The sequence below is a fragment of the Crotalus tigris genome, unplaced genomic scaffold (genome assembly GCF_016545835.1).
Source record: "Crotalus tigris isolate CLP2741 ecotype Arizona unplaced genomic scaffold, ASM1654583v1 scf7180000018308.1980950, whole genome shotgun sequence".
NCBI classification, from domain to species: Eukaryota; Metazoa; Chordata; class Lepidosauria; order Squamata; family Viperidae; genus Crotalus; species Crotalus tigris.
The window spans coordinates 1,955,779-1,978,016 of NW_024096936.1; the positions used below are offsets into that span (position 1 = coordinate 1,955,779).

The 22,238-nt window shown below is 38.5% G+C and overlaps 1 protein-coding gene across 1 annotated transcript; it reads right to left on the minus strand.

The window, feature by feature from the left end:
* Positions 1-333: 333 nt before the first annotated feature.
* LYVE1 (lymphatic vessel endothelial hyaluronan receptor 1) lies at positions 334-20,890 on the minus strand. The gene is made up of 6 exons (XM_039350265.1): positions 20,480-20,890; positions 17,272-17,440; positions 16,070-16,209; positions 11,664-11,930; positions 2,702-2,780; positions 334-2,202 (listed from the first exon to the last, which is right to left on the minus strand). Exons 1-6 carry the CDS (start codon positions 20,562-20,564, stop codon positions 2,025-2,027), a joined length of 918 nt encoding a protein of 305 aa, XP_039206199.1. The 5' UTR covers positions 20,565-20,890; the 3' UTR covers positions 334-2,024.
* Positions 20,891-22,238: the final 1,348 nt, after the last annotated feature.

Sequence of the window (22,238 nt, forward strand, 5' to 3'; positions counted from 1 at the left end):
GAAATCTTTCTAAACCAACATTAAATCACATCCCACCTCTGTGCTAGCAGTGAGTTCTGACGGATCCAAAAGTTTTGATATTAGATCTGTTGCTTAGGTTATATATAGGATTCACTTAAAATTACCATTAAAACAAATTTTATCAGTCTGGCTGATCTGACAGTTTTTGGTACATCTGTGGTGCAAGAAATACAGGCTTGATTTCGTATATAGATCATATCCATCACAATCATGGATCCAATAGTTTTTGGCACATTATTAAATATATGGATTCAAGACATACCGTAGGTTCTATCAACAAAACTCTGAAACAGCATGGAAGAACAACAACAATTCTTTTCTGGTCTTTTATCATAGAAAGCATTTAATTCATTTCAACATGGCTCACAAATGTGTGGAACTGTTCCTTTCCTGGCAAAAAAAATAGAATCTAACCATTGATTATTTAAGCTAATTATTTAACATGGCATGAAGAATTATTTATCTGAACCAATAACTATTTCTTTAATTGCTCCATTTTCAACCTATGATTTTTTCCGAGCAAATGTGTTAAAGCATATTGGATTGCAATAAGCATTTTTTCTTTCAGACAAATTCTGACTACTAGCCCTGGTTACTCATTTAGATTCAGAGATTTAGTAAATAATGTAAAAGAAATAAACAACATTTTGATGGGGCTACATAAAAAGGAATGTTAGCAGCACAGTCCCTGTAATATATCCCCTATAGGCCAGGTACCTATGGATTTCTTGGGTAAGCATAGCCAAGAAATTCATATTCATCTCATGTTTCACAAATATCCAAATCCAATTCAATAAGTATGGCCCATCTAAAGCAGTAACATTTAGGCTTTTTAAACCTAAAATCCTAAAACACTAATTTAGAGAGTAAGTCTTATCGAACTCCACTGTACTTACAGTACTTGAAATAAATATACTTGTAATATAAGAATGAAATGATTTGTAAAAACACGTAGTTAAAAGCATGAAAGTGGTGTTATATGTATTTCTAGAAGTTCTCCATATAATATGAAATATATTTCTATAGTTTTTCAAATGAATCTGTCCATCATTGGAAAGCAATTGTGAACAAATTCAGTTGTTGAAAAAGATGAGTATATATGTGAATTTTTGTATCTATTTACAGTATTAAATAATTATGCAATTTTTATTTCAATGAAATCCTGATAAATATATTTACATGTATATTATGGTGACAGCCACAATACTTAATTTAGAAATTTTATATAGCAGTGTTGAACATACTAGATAGTAAGTTCAAGAAATAAAATTGAATATATTTCTAAGTAAACATGCATATGATTGGGCTGTTAAATATTTTTGAAATAAATTTGACTATGGCATGCATGGAAAAAAGAAATATAATTAATAGATTTTATTGCTCTCGTTTTTAAATCTTTTTCTCATATTTAAAATTAATAGTGTGTGATTTGTTAGATTTCTGGAAAGAAGGCAGGAAGAGACACAAACTGGAATCACAAGAAACAATGTTTTATGGTTATGTAACAATTTGTGCTGGATTCATCTGCATGTGAATCAGACATTTCCCTTTGTTCTTTTCCATCACTCTATGCTTTTGAACTTCTGTGATGACCTTTCAGTAAAGATATACTTTAAAGTTACCATCCTTTGAAAAATACAGGAACAGTTTCTCTGTTAAATCTAGTTCGCAATTCAAGTTTCTCCATAAAATCCTTTGTATAATAAAAAAAAATCCGTTTTTGTTTGATTGAGTTGCATGTCTGAATTCATGTTTTGGAAAGATATTGTCGCTTCCTCCCTAAAAAGGCTTGTTACAAAACTGGAAATATGAGCTGTATAGATATTACTGAAAGGAAGATCATTCCTATACTGACAATGTATAAGCTAACATATGAAGTATGAAATGTTTGTATTACACACCTAACACTGACTTTGGCAACACATACAATTATCAATTCATAAACTGTTAATTGATTTATGCCATTTGTTCATGTGGCATCTGTTCATTGAGATGGCTCTGTCTTAAACTTCGGCTTCCAAACATTTTACTGGCGGTTCAGACTTGACTTCCACTTCTTCCTTTTTCCCATTCTTTAGGCCCTGCTCTGGAGGTTGGTTTTTTGCATTTAGTTCTTTGATGTTCTTGGTTTCTATTTCATCTTTCTTCCCTTTGCTTGAAAATAGAGATGTTTTCTTGTATCTTTCATCAAATTGAAAAACAAAGTTGATTAACAATTAATTGGCATGCATATAACATACTGTACAAAAATTCTAGAAATGAAAGCCATTATTGTATTATATATTATATATATTTTATGTATAGATTTTATATATGAAAGCCTTTTCATATGCTATGATAGAAACAAGGTTTTACCATAACCACTCTAATTTTTTTTATTAAGAGATGGTAGAAGAAATATTTACTCACTGCCACTGCACTGTTGCAGATTTTTCTATCAGAACATACGTTATACATTCATATATAGTATGCCTTACTTATATTTATGCTGCATCAAGAAAACATGAATAAATATATTTAATGATTAAAACTTGTCTAGTTGGTGACTTTAAAACATTCTACTGGTATATACAATGAGAAGAATGCCCAAGTCATGTTACATATGAAAAGAGAGCATTTAGCATCCAAATATATGTTGCTGGTAGAAATGCAAGCATAGCAAAGCAACAAGTATACTTACTTTTTGATATAGCAGACAGCTAAAACCATTGCTGCTGCACAGAAGAAGAGGGCAAGAACCAGAAGCACAATAGGTACAGCTGGAAAGAAAAAAGAAGTAACTTTGAAATCTTGGAGACTAAACAATCTTTTTTTAATCTCTGGTGGCCGTATTAATCAATGTTTTCTAGAAGAAAACTCGAAGTGGGTTTCTCCAGTGTTCATAGATGAGACTCCAATGGCAAAAGAACTAACACCATTCTCCAGAACTGATTGGATGAAACAAGAAAGTCCAGTTGCCTCATGAAAAAGCATCTTTGGGATAACTATAATCTGGATGACTGAAAATCTCCATAGACATTTAACCATTTGATACATTCATATCTAAGCAATAGATGGCTACCCATCAGTAATACTTTTCAAAAATACCCATATATACTTGCAAACAAACCCATCAACAGCTGAGCTAATTTTTAAATCAAACTACCATGAAAAATGTGCAACAGGGTCGCAGAAACAGCCAGCAAGTGCCCATGCATGCACATCCTCACTTGCATGAGCAGCGGGCATATGCACGTCTCCATTTAAGTGAGCGCAGGCAAACATGCCTGCTACTCATGCAAATGGAGCTGTATGCGCGTGCACGTGCTTGCCAGCCGCTCATGCGGAACCATCCCCCCTCTTCTCCCCCCCCCCCGGCCAATCCGCAAAGCCGGAAACATTGGAAGAATTCTGTCTGGCTTAGAAGGTTCTTTCTTCTTTAGTCAGAATTGCTTACTGTGAAAATACTAGTAACAAAACATCTCTTTCCTGAAGACAAAGGTATTCTTTTGAACATGCACAACACAAAAACAAACCTACAGCTAACAAATCCATACCCATATCTAAATAGGCCAGGAGAACAATTGTTCCTATTTTCAATTATCAGTGCCCTCTGTTAGAGAGCCAGTTTGATCTAGTGGCTAGAAGCTAGAAGCCAGAGGACTGTGAGTTCTAATCCCACCTGAGGCTTGCAAACCAGCTTAGTGACCTTAAGCCAGTCACTCTCCCTAGCCCTAGGAAGTAGGCTATGGCAAACCACTTCTAAAATCTTGCCAAGAAAACTGTAGGGATTTGTCCAGGAGTCAACATAACTGACTGAAAGACATCTTCCCTCCTCCCCATATCCTCTATTATGCCAGAGAACTTTCTTACACTTTCTGTTGAGTCCTTGGCGAAAAGCAGACACGAGAAGCAGTTGGAGTTCTCAGTTTTCTTTATTCTGCGTTCAGCTTACAAGTAGATGGCTTCATGGCTTCCCAAACGCTCGCAGCCTCTTAGATAGGCAACTCCCGGGTAATTGTGTTACTTTTCCCGCGCCAGCACCCGCGCATGCGCATGGCGCTGGCGACAGCCTGTCTGGTCCCGGGCAGCTTTGCACCTGCCCGGGACTGCCTGCAAACGCCCGAGCCGTTTGCAAGGCTCGGGACATAACACCCCTTTCCCCCGGGCTAAAACTATTACCAACATATAATCATTTACTTTATACAATGTTCCGTTCCCCAGTGCTCCCACTGTTTGCTGGCTTTTGCCTTGCCAGCAATGTTATATAATCCTCTAGGTACTTAGGAGATTTCTTTGCTCTCTGTGACCTTCTCAGCTCTGGGTTACTAGCATGAGTTCCCTGACTGGAGTAGGCGTGGATGCCTGGTAGTTGGGTAGGCTCATAGAATTCTTGTTCGGAGCTCTCGCGGAACCCTGGGATGGGCCGTTTGTGGCTCCATCAGTGGAGATGGGCAGCAGCTCGTGCCCTTCCCTTTGCTCCAAAGGGTCCCCCTCCCCCCCTGGAAAAGACCCAGGAGTCTCATCTGAAAGGTCCCGCCTAGGGCGGAGTTGGTCGATGTGCCGACGCAGGACACGACAGTTGTCCAGGGCTACCTCGTAGGAGAGAGGACCTGTGACCCTGGAAATAGAAGCGGGGACCCATGTATGACCAGGCCCGTAATTGCGAGCCCAAACCGGGGCACCCACAAGTAGTTGTCTAGGTGCCCTAGGATGTGAGGTAGATGAAGGCAGTCTGTCTGGATGCAACCGGTCAAGTTTAGTAGTAAGTTGATGCCCCCAACGAAGTTCAGCTGGGCTTCTCCCTGTAGAAGTGGACGGTGTGGTGCGATAAGAAAGGAGAAAGTCAGCCAACCTGTGATGCCAGTCCCCGTAGGTGAGTCTTTTCAATGCGTCCTTTGTGATGTGCACCATACGTTCAGCCATACCGTTGGTGGACGGGTGGAAGGGTGCAGACGTGGCATGATGAATCATGTTTGCCTGTAAGAAAGCTTGGAATTCGGAGGAAGTGAATTGAGGGCCGTTGTCGGACACAATGACATCTGGCAGCCTGTGTGCAGCAAAACCCCCCCTCAGTACCTGAATAGTCTTTGCAGTGGTGGTGGATGAGACAGGTACAACCTCAAGCCATTTCGAATGGCTGTCAACAAGGACCAAGAAGAACTGGCCCTGAAAGGGTCCAGCGTAGTCAATGTGCACCCTAGACCATGGGGACTGTGTTTCCTCCCATCTATGCACGGAGCTTGGGGCATCTCTGGGCGAGATCGTTGGCACAGGTGGCATGCATGCACCTTAGCCTCAATATCTTTATCTAAACCAGGCCACCACAAGTGGCTGCGCGCAAGAGCCTTCATACGAACAATGCCAAGATGACCCTCGTGGAGGGATTCTAAGACCCTAGTCCTCATTGAGGTGGGAATGACAACTCTGTTTCCCCAAAGCAGACAACCCTGAGAAAGGGACAGCTCGTTCCTTTTGGACCAGAAACTCTGAAACTCAGGACTAGTGCAGTGCTCAGGCCAACCAGACAAAACCCAGGAACGGACACGTGAAAGTGTGTGATCTGTACCTGTTTCAGCGGCAACATCCCTGGCACTAAGAGGGAGCTCGGGCAAAGCTTGGATTGATAGAATGTTGACAGCTGGCACAGGGTCAGCTTCTACTACTGGCAGGGGCAATCTACTGAGGCCATCAGCATGGCCCATTTCTTTTCCAGGCTTGTGGAGTAAAGAAAAATCATATGCAGACAAAAAAATAGACCACCTAAGCATTCTAGGGGAAATGATTTGGGGAGTCTGCTTACGTGTGGTAAACAGTCCCAGCAGAGGCTTATGGTCAGTGAAGACCGTAAAGTGCCTGCCATATAGAAAGTCATGGAATTTTTTAATTCCAGCAACAACAGCCAGAGCCTCCCTGTCTATCTGAGCGTAGTTGCGCTCAGCAGAAGACAATGTTCTGGAGTAATATGCAACAGGAACCTGAGTTCCATCAGACCTGAGGTGAATCAGGACAGCTCCAACCCCGTAAGGGGACGCATCACAAGCGATGCACACAGGAAGGGACTCGTTGAAATGTGCAAGTACACTGTTAGAAGTGAGCAAAGCCTTGACTTTGTTAAAACAACCCTCATGCGTTTGTGACCACTGCCACACTGCTTGCTTGTCTAGTAGCCTGTGAAGAGGCTCAGCTACACTAGCTTTGTGTGGAAGAAAAGAATTGTAGAAATTCAGGAGGCCCAGGAAGGCCTGAAGTTCGGCCTTGGACTTTGGCCTAGGTGCTTCTAAAATAGCAGTCAGTTTGGATTCAGCAGGGTGAATCCCAGCAGCATCAATTTTGAACCCCAGAAATTCAGTAGAAGGCACCCCAATCATGCATTTGTCTTTTTTTGAGCTTGAGGCCTGATTTCCTGAATCTTAACAGAACAGCCCTTAGCCGTTCAGCTAGAATGTGTGTGGAGTCTCCTGCAATCAAAACATCATCAAAGTAGGGGCAAACCCCTGGTATACCTCGTAGTGTGTTTTCCATTACGCTTTGGAAGATCCCAGGAGCGATATTCACTCCAAACTGTAGCCTTTTTACTTTAAAGGCCCCTCTGTGGGTCACAATAGTCTGAGCTATAGCAGCATCATCATCAACAGGCAGCTGTTGATACGCTTGAGCTAGGTCAAGCTTTGCAAAAACGCGCCCCCTCTTGAGGGAGGCCAGAATATGACTGACCACAGGAACAGGATAGGCATGTTGCTGCAATGCCTTATTAAGAGTGCATTTGTAGTCAGCAAAAATGCGAATGTCCCCATTTGCCTTTAGAGGCGTGACAATGGGGGTCTCCCAAGGGATGGAATCAACAGGTTCTAGAATTCCCTGTTGGATCAGTTTGTCTAACTCAGTGTCAATTTTACTCTTTAAAGCAAAAGGGACCCTTCTTGCTTTAATTCTAATGGGAGTGACAGTGGGGTCTAGCTTTAAGGACACAGGGGGTCCTTTGAATGTGCCCAGCTGGGGGCTGAAAACATCTGCAAATTCTTTGCAGACTTACTGTAGGTCGAGTGTTTGTAAGCTGTTGAGTCCTGTGACGTGTATCCCCAGGGCCTCAAACCAATCGAGTCCTATGAGACTCGTTCGTTCACCCCCTACTACTAATAAGTCTAGTGGACCTTCAAAACTCTTGTATTGCACGTTAAGGGTGGCCCCCCCCTTAACACACACTCTTGAATTTTGAAAATCTGTTAACACAATGTCAGAAGGCCTTAACTTGGCCTGAGTTCCACTACCGGAACAAATCTTCCTAAATGTATGCAATGAGATGATTGAAAGGGCAGACCCTGTGTCCAGTTCCATAGACAATGGAACCCCTTGTAGCTTCACCTTGAGTGACAGCTTTTTCTTAAAGGGCTTGTGTGTGCCTGTCCTAAGGATGCTTCTTCGCGAAGCGCAAAACCCTACCCTATTCTGGCTGGGGAATCTGGTACCTTTCAGGCGCAGTTCTTCCTGAGGTTGTACCTTTCGTCGGCCCAGACACACAGCTGCAATGTGTCCTTGTTTGCCGCATGCCCGGCAGGTAGCGGAGCGGAACTTGCAGTCGGTTCTCCTGTGGCGACCTCCACAGCCGATGCACTTGAGCGGAGCTGAAGAGCTTCCCTTCTGTTTTTCTTCCTTCGTGGGATAGAGACGGTCGACTTCCTCGTCCGGATCCTCCTCGGAGTTTCTTTGGACGTCTTCCTGGTGCACGGATGCAACCTCTGGACTGTTTCTGATCGGCCGCATGTTCTTGACAGCGCCGCCTGCTGCTTCTTCTGCAGTGACTTCCCTTAAGGCATCTTGGTAGGACAACTCTTCTTTAGCGAAAAGTCTCTGTTGTAGATCTCGATGCCTTAACCCGCACACGAATCGGTCCCTCAGTCGTTCTTCGAGGTCTTTGAACTCGCAGTGCTTGGCGGCCTTCCGTAATGCGGTGATGAATTCTTTGGCCGACTCACCGGGCCGTTGATCCCTCTGCTCGAAGGTGTGGCGCCATGCGATGATGGACATCTTGGGGTGGAAGTGCTCCTTCAGTAGCTTCTTCAGATCTGCGTAGCTGACAGACTCTACTGGAACAGGTGCTGCAAGATTTTCTGCGATGTCGAAGGCGTCTTGACCGCAAACGCAAAGCAGGGTGGCAGCCTTCAAGCTCTCTTCCCTCACTTGGTTTGCCTTGAAGTAGTTCTCCACCCTGGCTACGTAGGACTCCCACCGCTCTGGATGTGAGACGTCGAACTCCGAAAGCCTTCCAATTTTTGCCATCTTCAGGAGACGGGTCTATCAGCCAGCCTACCCCCGAATGTGCACTGGATTGGCAGGTAGCTGCCGAGTCGACACCGTTCCGCCGCTCAGGACTCACTTGGGTAAGCTTACACTTCTTCCTTTCCAGGCAGTGTAAGGCAATCCCACCTTCGTCGCCAGTGTTGAGTCCTTGGCGAAAAGCAGACACGAGAAGCAGTTGGAGTTCTCAGTTTTCTTTATTCTGCGTTCAGCTTACAAGTAGATGGCTTTATGGCTTCCCAAACGCTCGCAGCCTCTTATATAGGCAACTCCCGGGTAATTGTGTTACTTTTCCCGCGCCAGCACCCGCGCATGCTCATGGCGCTGGCGACAGCCTGTCTGGTCCCGGGCAGCTTTGCACCTGCCCGGGACTGCCTGCAAACGCCCGAGCCGTTTGCAAGGCTCGGGACATAACACTTTCCAAGATACTTTTGAGGTTTTTCAGGTATACAAAGTCACTGAGTGTTAGTCACTCATTTCCATTTTCTGAATGTTTTCAAAGCATTCTTAGAAATGAAACTGGTACAGGAGGCTGACTAAGGAGTCACTTAACATATAACAACTGCTAATTTAATATTAATAGTAAGTAGTTGGAGTGACAGAAGTGACAATAACATGGCCCAAATCTTAGGGAAAACATAAATTTTCTCTTGGATTTCACCTTTTTTATGTAGGCCCTAGCTGAATTACAAAGAGTTTTCTAGTTGAGAGGATGAAAAAAGCCAATTAATAATACTTTCTTGTACTGCTTTGGTATATTTAAAGCTCTTAATGTACATTGTCTACTAATAATTCTTGCCAAATATATATCTTGTAAGTCAGGTAGCTAGAAAGTATGGAAGAGAAATGCTGAAGCTGAGGGAAAACAGCAACCTAATATATCCAGATTTAAGATTTGGATGAGAAACTCTTCAGCCACTGTGTTAGAGCAACTCTTAATTGCCTTATTTGGATTGTAGAATTGGTGGCTTGACACATGTCAAAAGGAAAAGACTACATAGGTTGAGAGCTTTTGCCAATGATTTGGTTGTGACATTATCTCAACCGATAGATTCGGTAAGGGATTTGGTGGAAATCATAACCCAGTATGGGAAAGTTTCTGGTTTTAAGGTAAATAATAATAAGACTAAAATACTTTCGAAAAATATGTCTATGAAGGAAAAAGATATGTTAGCTAAATTAACAGGTTTTGAAATAATGAAAAAGGTTAAATATTTGGGAGTTTACATCACAGCTTCTAATGTTAAGTTGTACAAAAATAATTATGAGACATTATGGGTAAAAGTGCAAAAGGATTTGAATGATTGGAAAAAATTACAGTTATCTTTGTTGGGGAGAATTTCAGTGGTTAAAATGAATGTTCTTCCAAAGTTTCTTTTTTTGTTTCAAATGATACCTATCTTGAAAAAAGATGCCAACTTGGAGGAATGGCAGAAGGGTATTAACAAGTCTATTTGGGCAGGGAAAAAACCAAGAGTTAAGTTTAAGATTATACAAGATACACGGGAAAGAGGAGGACTTAAGGCGCCTAATTTAAAATTGTATTAGGATGCGGTGGCTTTAACGCTGATTAGTGATTGGCTTAAATTAACAAATAAAGATATACTTTTTCTTGAGGGATGGGATTTATTATACGGATGGCATGCATATTTAATTTATAATAAAAAAGTAGATCAGGTTTTTAAATCTCATATTTTAAGGAACGCTTTATTACGTGTCTGGAAGAAGTATTATTATAGGTTAAATTATAAAATACCAATTTGGGGGATTCCCGGACACGTGATAAAGGGGGTATCTAGAGGAGTGAATTTGGATAGGATTTCTTATAAGGAATTACTTAGTTTGGTAGGGGAGGATTGGCAATTAAAATCTTTAGCTGAGTTGAAGCAAGAAAATATTGTACACTCTTGGTTTCAATATAATCAATTGTTAGTTAGGTGGAGTTTAGATCAAAAGGTTGGTATTATTTTAGAGGATGCGAATTTGGTAAAACAGATTAAAAATCAAACTCGAGCCCACATAAAGAGAATTTATAATGTCTTAATAGAATTGGATTCTGAAACGGAGTTAGTTAAAGATTATATGGTAAAATGGGCACAAAATTTTCAAGAGCCGATTCTATTGGACACATTGGGAGACAATTTGGGTTAGAAATGTAAAATTTACTCAAGCTCAAAATTTGAGAGAAAACTTTTATAAAATGTTTTATAGGTGGCATTTGGATCCCCAAAAGTTGTCTTGTATGTATCCCAACTTGGAGCCCAAATGTTGGAAATGTGGTAGTTTGGATGCAACTTACTTTCATATTTGGTGGACTTGTAGAAATAAAAAAGCTTTTTGGATTAAAATTTGGTGGAACATTCAAAATATTTTTAAAAGAAAGATAAAGTTTACTCCTCAACTATTTTTGTTGGGTAATATTGTAGATTTTGATGTTAAGGAAACTAATTTGATGTTGAATTTAATAACAGCAGCAAGGCTATTGGTAGGGCAATATTGGAAGAAGGATTGTTTGCCTACTATAGAAGAATGGACGCTTAAAGTGTCAAATTTAGCAGAAATGGCTAAGATTTCTGCTTATTTGAAGGATCATTCACAAGAAAGATACATTTCGGTTTGGAGAAGATGGATAGATTATACTCAGAATAAATATAGGACTAAAAAGTTCCATTTATTTTATGAATAAATTTTAGAATATTATTATTATTATTATTAATAATAATAGTTTAGTATAGTGGAATTTTTATTATATTGTATTGTTTAGGAATTAGGATTTTAATTTGTTTATATGATTAAGTTTATTTGCAAATTGTTTATTCTGTGTTAAAGGGCGTTAAAGCGCATTATATTTGTTTATCTACATAGTTGGTTAATGTTAGCTAGATTATGATTATTATATTTTTTACCCTGTATTCAGCTCTGGGAAGTGGGGGAGGGGGGAGGGGGGAAAGGGGAGTGGGTTTGGGCTATATTTTGTAATTTTTGTAAAACTTTTTAATAAAAAAAAAAGGAAAAGACTATATTTCTGGTTATAATGGTTTGATTCATCTTGCCACCCCAAAAGGACATCTTTTAAGTTCCTCTCTAAGCCAGCAAAAATTTTAAACCTGAGGTTTTCCTTTGTCTTCTGTTTAACACAGAGATGCCCAACCTTTTGGGTACCAGGGACCGGTTATGTGGAGAGAGGTTTTTCCACAGACCAAAGGGTGTCTGGTTTTGTATGTTGAGTGCATCCCGTGGATGGGGCTTTGCTTGTTTGTGCGGACCGGTTGATGGCATGCTGTGGCCCGGTCTACGGAAGGGGGTTGGGGACCCCTGCTCTAACATAAAACCATGACATTCACAGCACTGAGTATGTCTATTACCTCCAAATGGGACACCCTCATTTTTAAAGGCAGTTCGTTTTTCAGTGAAAAGCCGATTTTCCTTCTCGGGAGTTGGTTCGGATGGTAAAGTTTCTGTTACACATATGATGCGATACTTTGGGGACTTTGGAGTTTTTAGTAACGGAGTTGTGTCAAACCCTCTGGTGGTATCCTGAAATGAGGCTGTTACGGTGGATTTCATCTCAGTGGAACTGTCTGGTAATGCAACTGTGCTTTGTTCCGGGATGCATGAATTAATCCACGTATCTGAAAAGAGGACGAGAAAACAATGAAATGAGATTTGTTGATGCTATTGTATGCAATATTTTTTATAAAAAACAGAATGCAGGTGACATCTTACTAAGCGTTATTCTACATAGCTAAAAGGAAGTACTGTAGAGTAATAGAGCAGTCCTATTAGATTACTCAGAGAGATCTGATGTTGAAGTATCTGTCAGATCTAACTCTTTGCTAGGTTTATCCCAGTAAGATGAAGTTCTGGAAGAAGCTGCTGTCATAATTCTTCCTCCCTGTTCCACTAATTGTTTCTAAGTGGGAGAGGATTCATTTAGATTTGTATAAAGTAATCTCATTTAGTTTCTGCATTTGGGTATGATGGATATGCAGATGTTTGAATTCAGTGGGCCTGTCTGACAAAATGACATTTAGTGGCGAGAAAAATAAGGTTTACACTTAGGCAAGAAAAATCAAATGCATGGTTATAGAATAGGCTCAATAGTAGTAACTGCGAGAGGATTCTTGAAGTCCTAGTGGAATATGAACCAGCAGTATGCTGCCAACAAAGTGCTAGGCTGCATTAGTATAGAATCAAGATCATATGAAGTTTTAAATACCACTTTATAATGCCTTGGTAAGACCTTTATAATGCCTTGGTAAGAATATTGAATCCAGTTTTGGTCTCCATAATAATAAAAAAATATTGAGACTCTAGAAAGAGTGCAGAGAAGAACAACAAAGAAGATTAGGGGATTGGATGCTAAAACAGATGCTAGAATTGAGTATGTCTAGTTTAATGAAAAGAAGGACTAGAGGTGACATGATAGTGTTCCAATATCTAAGGGGTTGCCAGAGAGTTGTCACTCTATTCTCCAAAGCACCTGAAGACAAGAAGAAATGAATGCAACCTAGTGAAGGAAAAAAGCAAACTAAAACTAAGGAGAAATTTCCTCACAGTTAAAATAATTAATCAGTGGAATGACTTGCCTCCAGAAATTGTTTTTAAGAAGAGACTGGGCAAGCATTTGTCTGAAATGGTAGAGGGTTTCCTGCTTAAGCAGGGGGTTGGACTAGAAGACTTCAAGGTCCCTTCCAACTCTATTATTCTGTTATTCACTTAAATTTGCAATTTTTACTGTTGGGCATTTTTGATATTGGAAAGAATCAAATGTCAGACTGTAATTGAGTCACTGAGGGAAGAATGCTATGGTGCCATGGATAACGTCCTGGCCACTATAAGATTGTGTTCTAAATCTCTCTGTATATAATATCTCTCCCTCCCTCCCTCTCTCTCTCTCTGTCTCATCAGTGTTTCACTTTGTTGCTTTTCCAATACAAAATTCAGTAGGTCGATGTTGACAAGATTAGAAAACTGAGGGGGCTATCAGAAAAAATAGAGGCAGCAGCAAGTCCAAGAAAATAAAGATGATGGTCGCAATTATATGTTTGAAGCCCCCACCTCACCAGTGCACAATAAAAGAAAGAGGATTTTAATCACATGGTTTAGCCACTATATTGATTATTTTTTACTCTCTGGTTATTGGTTAAAAATAACACAGTAAACTAGTGACTCTGCTTCCTTCCTCAGAGGGGTAAATAAAAACTAAGTGTGCTTTCTCAAGACCATAGAAAGCTAAATGGCTTTGTGTGGCATATTTATCTTGATACCTTGTTTCCTTTCTTAAAATATGCAATTAACCAGACTAGTAGGAAATTGAAGTTGGAGACCAGAGTGATTTTCTATAGAAATAAGAGAAGAAAGTATATGTCCCAGTTTCTACCGTGAGTTCTTGATGACAAATATACTGTATGTACAGGAGAGTAGAATCATGCACATTAATTGCATCTGAACAATTAACAGTGCATTTAGTTTGATCCTCTGGCCAGAAAAAACAATGATTTTAAAAGTCACCAATAGCATTGGTAGAAAAATCTCGATTTAAATGATCTTGTGGTAAGGTGTATCCCAACGTATTATGTATAAAGGACTACTGAGATTAAATAATTAGAGACTAGTGATTATTGATCAACTAGTGAGACCAAAAAAGAATTAGATTGATTAAATAATTTAAAGATCAAATTTCAATTTTTTATATTGCTTGAAAACTATTATAATACCCAAATGACTATACTATCTTAATATTTGTAGTGATGGAAGGAAATGACCCTTGCACTGATCTTGATGTCAGACTCTGACAGGAAATCTGATGACACATTTTAATGAACTGAATAGGATGTAAATGAAAGCTGTATTGTGATATTGCTATGAGTCTTTGTTGAAAAGCCAAAAGGATCATTGGGTTCTGCATTATACTATAAACATGCCTGTTACCATGATCAGCCATGGCAAAAAATATAGTTGTTTATTTGCTTGTTATTAAAGCAGACTCCTTTAAAAGAATTATGTGTCTTTAAAACAGAGCTTGTAGTTTAAAAATTAGTATTAGGATCATGTCTAGATTGCCCTTTTGAAATAGATAGACCAAAACATTCAGTACCCTAATATTGAATCATTTTCTTCACATATTTCCCTATAAGAGTTCTTAGGAGAACTGTGTTCAATAAGGCTGGGCATATGTCCTATGAATTAAATTATGGCCTATCTTGCAATTTTCTAGTGGCATATCTTCCATGTTTCAAGCAAGTGTCATCCAGTAAAACTCTTTATGGTTTTTCTCTTTATTTGGAGTCAAACAGAGTTTTTTTTAAACACTTCCTGAGATCTCAGAAAGTACATTACCACCCTAGATTGTCCAAGTGACCAAATTCTAATTCTAGAGAGGTACTGAAAGCCCCATAATCATTTCTGATTAAAAGATGTACTTCTCCATCAATTGATGCCATTGAGATAAATATGGGTAGAATTCCAGATGACAACATAGGAATTCCAGGTTCCTTGCAAATATAAATCAGATTACAATATTCTTTATTCTGGTCCATTTGATTATTTTAGAGGGCAAAATGTTGTGCAGTTTTCTTTTTTTTTTAAATGTTCTTTCATGAGATTTATTTATTTCTCTGATTTAAAAGCCACCAATTCTACTCAAAGTGACAAATATTTGGAAAAAAATATTAAATTAAGACTACTACTGTAGTGAAACCAGTGCTTTTTTTGTCATAGAACACACCGGAAGGGAGTTCCGGCACCTTTTTTCAACTGATTTTCCAAGTTTTAAAAGTAACTTTTGAAAATTTGATGTTTGGTCCACATGGACTTGAATCGCCCTGTCGAGCATAGCAGATCGGCGGAAAAATCACTGAAACGGTGCATCTGGGCTGCTTGTGTGTCGATTCCGATGCATGCATACTTCGTCCATGCTGGTTGTGATGCTGCTGCTCGGCTTGTGGCACTGCTCAGCTTGTGATTGGTCGTGTGGTCGCGCACTGAGTGTTTACTGTGGGTGGCGACCGTTATGTTTCATTGCACAACTGACATGTGTGGGTGTGTGTACAGTGATTAACTATGTGCTAAAGGTAAATAATTTCTTTATTTTAAAAAATAAATTTTTAGTGTAAAATTTACTATGAACATTTGCTTTAAATACAATAAATATATATATTAAAAGATTAACAAGGTGTGAACTCCAGCACTTTTTTTCTTACAAAAAAAGCACTGAGTGAAGCTAATGATTAGCAAGCACTATGATAGAGATGCTATGTGTCTTTATAGATTTTGTATCTCTGAGAGAGTATGGCCAAGTGCAAATCCCCAAAAAGTGCATTCTCTAAGTTGGGAGCAAAGCAGGTGAAGGAACTGTCCTAAGAAGAGAAGTCAACTTCAGAAGAATTTCTTGCAAATATTAATGATGATCCATCCCTAACCTTAATACAATATAACTTTTTGAATTAGAGAACAATATATTTTGGGCACACCTAAAGCAATTTAAATTTCATAATGCTCTTTCATGCTACAAACTTTGACTAAGGGAAAAACAAGTAAACTTGTCAACTGTGGCTTAGCTGACTTGTTAATAGTTTAACTTACAATTTCTGAGTTTCTCAAGCTCTCCAGGACGCTGTTGTGCAGTGAATTGGTTTATATTGGAATCCAAGAAGTTGGCCACAATCTTCTAGCAGTATGGAAATCTTCACAAATATTATTACTTTAATTCTTTCATGAGGGATTTTGGTGAAAAATATTATTACAATCCATATCTCATCCCACTTACCTGAAGAATTATAACAATAAACACGAGCTTTCCTGTCTAGTTTCATTCTCCAGCTGGAAATCCCAGTTTTATTCTGACCGCATTTTTCATTTGGAGTTACACGAGAAATTACAGCATAGCCTTCTGCTACCCAGCCAAAACTAGAGTGAAAAGCATTAATTTCTATTAGCTATATGACCTTAGCAACAATGAAGTGTCACTATTCAAAGTTTATATATACAGTACTATACAGAACAGTGTTTCTTGGCCTTGGCAACTTGAATATGTGTGGACTTCAATTCCCAGAATTTCCCAGCCAGCATTCTTCCCCAATATTATTCTTCAGTTTTATGATTCCACCTTCCTTGTTCAGTTCTGAAGCTAATAGCATCATATATGAGCTTACTTTCTCAGCCTACTATTTTTTTACTCAGAGGGAAATGATTATTTTCAGGGTTAAAGTTTGAAGTCCACAGTAAGTGGTCTCCTCCCATAAACCTTTGGCTGTGGTTTTCAGAGTCTCTCCAAAAGTTATAGGTTTTAATGTTTCAAAAGGGGAAAGCTATGAAATACATGGTAAATCATAATTAGTGCTATTAATTTTAATTAAAATAAAGTCAATAGATATTTGTTTTTGTCTTGACAATTCATTTTCATTTGGGGGAGTTTGCACAGGTCACTTTTCTCAAGTGCCATGTGTAATCCACAGCCTGAATCATTTGTGCAAAAAGTAAAAAAGATTTAAAAATGTCCAGGTTAGGTGCAGTGAAAAGCAACCCTCAGTGACACAGGATGATTCATCCTTTGGAAAACTGAGGAGAATTTCGAGAAGTTTGTGATATTCACAAACAATTTCTGTTTCAAATTTCAAGGTGGCAAAAGTTGCACATTATTAGATATACATTTAAGTGCACCTCAAGTGCTTATCTGAAGCCACACTCCTTCATATTTATACACAAATAATATACATGATGGTTTTCAGTCTATCCATATGAATCTGGGAGAAAAAAGGAAATAAATTTATTTTGGGAATAAATAACCAACTTTTTCTGTTATAAAGAATAAGAGGGGCTAATTAATTTTTAATTGTTTGCATGCTTCCAATCTTAATTTATTTCTGAGTAATAATAATAACTTTATTTAAAAAATGGCATGAAAAAAGGTAATCCGTATGCACGTTAGCATAAAACAGTAAAAGTAAAGGTTGGAAAGATTTTCTGTACCTGCAAGTTTCAAAGCCATGCTTCCAAGCAGCTTCAATCTTGGATTTTTGTGCTAGTGTTAATCCCAGCTGCCTACAAACTGTTTTTGCTTCAGCAAAATTAAAATTGGTTCCATTCTTGGCTGCAACAAGCGCTACACCTGCAATTCTGCAGTTGGTCATGTAAATATCTGCAAATAAGCAGAAATATATCAAAGTGATTACTTATGGATATTTAATATTTACATGTTTATTTGCATTTCAAAATATGTACCTTTACTCAGTACTAATTCACTAATATTCAAAGGAGTGATAGAGATCCCCTGCTATTACAGATGGTGGTGCTGCATACATCCAAGATATTTTAGCTATAGGTTTTTACTTATAGGATCCAATTGGTATAATGCTTAGAATAGCATTATAAATTCAACTGGTGGAGAGATTGTGGTCCAATACATTCCATTGGTATCCAGTTGGGGGAGATGGATTTGAACGTCAGACAAGGACAGGGAAGAACTGCTTTCAAACATCAGATTAATTTCCTAGAGACCTTGGTGTGGCATTTCTCTCTCTACCAAAACTGCCAAACACTATGGGATCTGGGAAGTGGGGTTGAGCAAACACAATTTGGTGTGGGCCAAACCATGTATCCAGCCTTGAAAAATCCTGGACAATGCCCCTTTTGGGGATTTACAAAGTAAGCTGGTGAAACTTTTGAAGACCCCCTTTGATTACCAAAGATTGATGAAAGATCAAATCTGCAACAACATTGGAATGATTTAAAGGTTAAGACCATTTAAGAACAAAAAGAAGAAATATAAAGTGGGACTATTTGATCAGGGATAAAGTGTTTGATATCTTGGGAAGTTGTAATTTCTAACATCTAATGGACTTTTTGCTGAACCAGGACTGAAAAAGATAAAAAATTATGGATTACATATAAATAACAGTTAAGCTATGGGAAGAGGGTTTTTTTATTTGTAATTTTAAAAGAGGGTGAAAAGTTACTATATTAGCTTATGCTTGGTACTGTATGACAAAGGTTGAACGCCACATATCTTTATTATTGCTTTGTTTCTTTTTTCCTTTTTTGTTTTCCCTACACCTTTTGAACTTGTCTTTAACTTTTCTTTTTCCTTCTAGTTTATTTTATTTTAGTCTTTACTAAAAATGTCAATAACATTATTTTTTTTTAAAAAAAAGATTTGGAGTGGGTAATGAAAGGTCCAGACAGTCTGATGCATGAGAAACAAGGATAGTAAATTATTATTATTATTATTATTATTATTATTATTATTATTATTATTATTTGGGAGGGACCTTGGAGGTCATCTAGTCCAACCCCCTGCTCAGGCAGGAAACCCTATACCATTTCAGACAAATGGCTGTCCAGTCTCTTCTTAAAAACTTCCAGTGTTGGAGCATTCACAACTTCTGGAGGCAAGTCGTTCCACTGATTAATTGTTCTAACTGTCAGGAAATTTCTCCTTAGTTCTAGGTTGCTTCTCTCTTTATTAGTTTCCATCTGTTGCTTCTTGTTCTGCCTTCAGGTGTTTTGGAGAATAGCTTGACTCCCTCTTCTTTGTGGCAACCCCTGAGATATTGGAACACTGCTATCATGTCACCCCTAGTCCTTCTCTTCATTAAACTAGACATAGGGAAGAGGGTGCCAGAAAGAGAGAAAATTGGGTTTCCAAAGAAAGAGAATTAGGGGTTCTGTTTGTTTTGAACTCACATACACATTTCCCCCAACAAATCATCCTTAAAGAAATGCAACCTTCAGGGAAGAAAGCCCTTGACCAGTTTTGTCGTACAGCTTAGTCTAGTCCAGGGGTGGGCAACCTTGGCTCTTTTATGACTCGTGGACTTCAACTCCCAGAATCCCTGAGTCAGCCATGCTGAGGGGAAAGGGAGAGGTTTCCAAGCTGAGCCATGCTGGCTCAGGAATTCTGGGAGTTGAAGTCCACGAGTCATAAAAGAGAACAAGGTTGCCTACCCCTGGTCTAGTCTATGCATTCTAACTTCAGTAGGCTTAGCACTACTCTTAATTTCCTTCTATCCTTTCCAAATGAATCCTTCCTTTCCTCCAGTAATACTCAGTAATTTCTACAGCAAGTCTGTTGTCACTATCTCATAATGTCTTTCCAATATGATCAGTCAACAATGGCATCTCCACTGCTGACTGCCTGTTATAATAAAAATATAATTTTTCCAGTGAAGTTTTTATGACTAAATTGAATTTGTTGACAGCATGAAAATAATAATGAATTTAGACTTTCTAATACTTGCATATTTTAACACAAAGACATCCACAACAGTGGTGATACCTGAAAACTAAAACCATCCCTCAAAATACTATCACTAAATATATCCCAGAAGAATAGATCAAAAGGTTTGATGATTGAGACAAATTCTGAATGTAGGAAGAAGCAGACTTTTAGTATAAGAAACATTCTTTTTAAAAGTAAGTTGCTAATAGTTTTTATACAAAAGCAAAAAAGGTCCTTACTGTTCTCATCCTTAATGTTCTGTATATATATTTTCTCATCTCGCTATAAGATGAAACTACAGCATATTACCTAGCAGAACACGCATTCTGAATATCCAAGGTACTTGTTTTTGTAATATCAAATGTAATTATTTTTCATTTGGGAACTGTTTCTCTTTTCATTTGACATCTTATCCATGCCTCCTATCCCATCCATGCCTCCTAATTTGCTGCAGTCCTTCAACCACATGACAAAATTAGCTCTAGGCCATGAAAATTCCATCCTTATCTTAAACTGACATATTTTTGTTAGAAAGGAGACACTGAACCAACCAGTAAAGTATATTTGAATGAGCAAAAATAAATTCAATAAATAAAACTCATTCTGCACATTGCAACTAACTTTGCTAGTTTGCACAGCATCTTCTTCCTAATTGGTTTGCCAATTTGAGAAACAAAACTGGCTAGTGTTCTTCGTAATCTGAACAAATTGAGGCTCGATCATTTGCTACAACTATGCTAGAACCTTGGCCATTAAACTTTTCTTAGACTTTAAGGTGCCATAAACTTTTTTAAAATGTTTCTTGCTCTAAAATAAATTTTAAAAAGACCAATACTGTTGTTCCTGGAAATAACTGTGCTCCCTTCCCTACCTTACAATATTGCAATTTTTGTTCAAAAGATACCCTTCCTTGGTGCAATACAGAATATACTGAAAAACTAGCAGTTTATGGAAACTTACTTTTCAGAAGAATTACATCTTGTGTTATGAAGTTTGCCACACAGATTGAGAAGAAAAAAGAGACAGTTCTACCATGGAATGCCATTGTTGGTAACACCAAAGGGTTGAGAGATTCAGATTGTTGCTTTTCCTCTGATGTTGGGAATGCAGTGTGATGCTATATTACTCCTTGAACACGTCCAATATGTTCTTTTCTCATGAGTTGCTAAATAGCTTCTTCTTCTTTACTTCCTCTTTTATCACTTTGGTGTCAAGGATGCCAAACAGCCACTGACTATTTTACAAGCAAAGCTGAACTTATTGCTCTGCTCAAAAGCCATTCACTGACTAAGGTCACTATCTGAAAACACATGACAGCTCCCTCCCCTTCCCAACCTGTCATGGGCAGTCTGGAAAATACAATGAGTGCTGACTCAGAAAATATACATCTGAGGAAGAGAGATAACATAGTGTAATAGTCTTGTTCTTATAAACAGTGGGAAGATTTCCCAGTGTACCTCAGGTGGTTATCCTGTAATAGTTCCTGTTTAGTCACTTGCTGTTTGCTCATCCTTCATCCAACTCATGCAGCCGTTTACAAGAAAAAAGATATAACATGGGTTGGCTACTTGTGATGGAAGAATCTATCTATGCATTGAATCAGGATGTCTAAACTATTTTCAGAATGGATGTTGGATTAAAGCTGGAATGAATTTAATGACTTCAAGGAATATCTATTCCCATATTCTTGGACCTTAAGATGCCCCAGCAAAATGAGGCAAGAGGATTCCTACTCCAAAAAAGGTCTTTCCAAGTGTGGAAGGAAGGTTTGCCTAATATCCACATTATCCAGCTACTAGGACAGCGGTTCTCAAACTGTTTGATCCAATTAACCTGTTTTTTAGTTTTGAATGTCATTAAATGTACCATCAAACCAGACTGTTGTTTCACACAAGCATTTCAGTAGCATCAATCCAAAACTCAATCTTTGATTTACAAATAAAACGGTTCCCTTTACCCCCAGGATAAGCCCAAATTAACCTCTTAGTCTTAGAGGTAACTACTCCCAGTTTTAAGAACCACTAGCCTGAGGCCTACATGAAGATGTACATGGCGTTCTCTTGGCAAGAATATGGAAGTGATTTTTTATTGCCTGATGCTGGATGTCCTTTTGATTTTCTAGCTTGGCATACAGCTAGTCTTCCAACTTACTATTAACCAAGAAGAACCCTACTTACCTTTTCCTTGATCAGCCAAGGTCAACTAGGTGCACTGTCTACTGAGATGGAAAACATAAATAAGAAACTTTAAAACAGGTGGGAAAATTATAGTTGTGTACTGTAGATGATACTTGCTACAGTTTCCAACAATCAGACCCTACAAAGCCAATGAGGAAGATTACTAGCAGCAGTATGGGTGGGGAAATGTCAGGGTACTCTAAACCAATATCATCTGTCCTAGTGAGCACCAGATATGCATGCTACATTTCTTGCTCTTTCCCACCATAGAAATTGGTCTTCAGATTTAACAAAAAAATAGGCTTGTCAATTGTGCAAATGCAGAAAAGGGAAAATATATGCTTAGGAAACTACAATGACTCAATTCATTGAGTCATTCGTTCATTCATTCATTCAATCGATCAATCAATTAATCAATCAATTTATCAATTTCTATAGCTACCCATCTCTGTCAATGACTTACAATTAAATTAAAAATACTAAAAACATTTTAAAACAATAAAAACTCTAAAAACCTCCAGATTAAATATACATACTTGGCC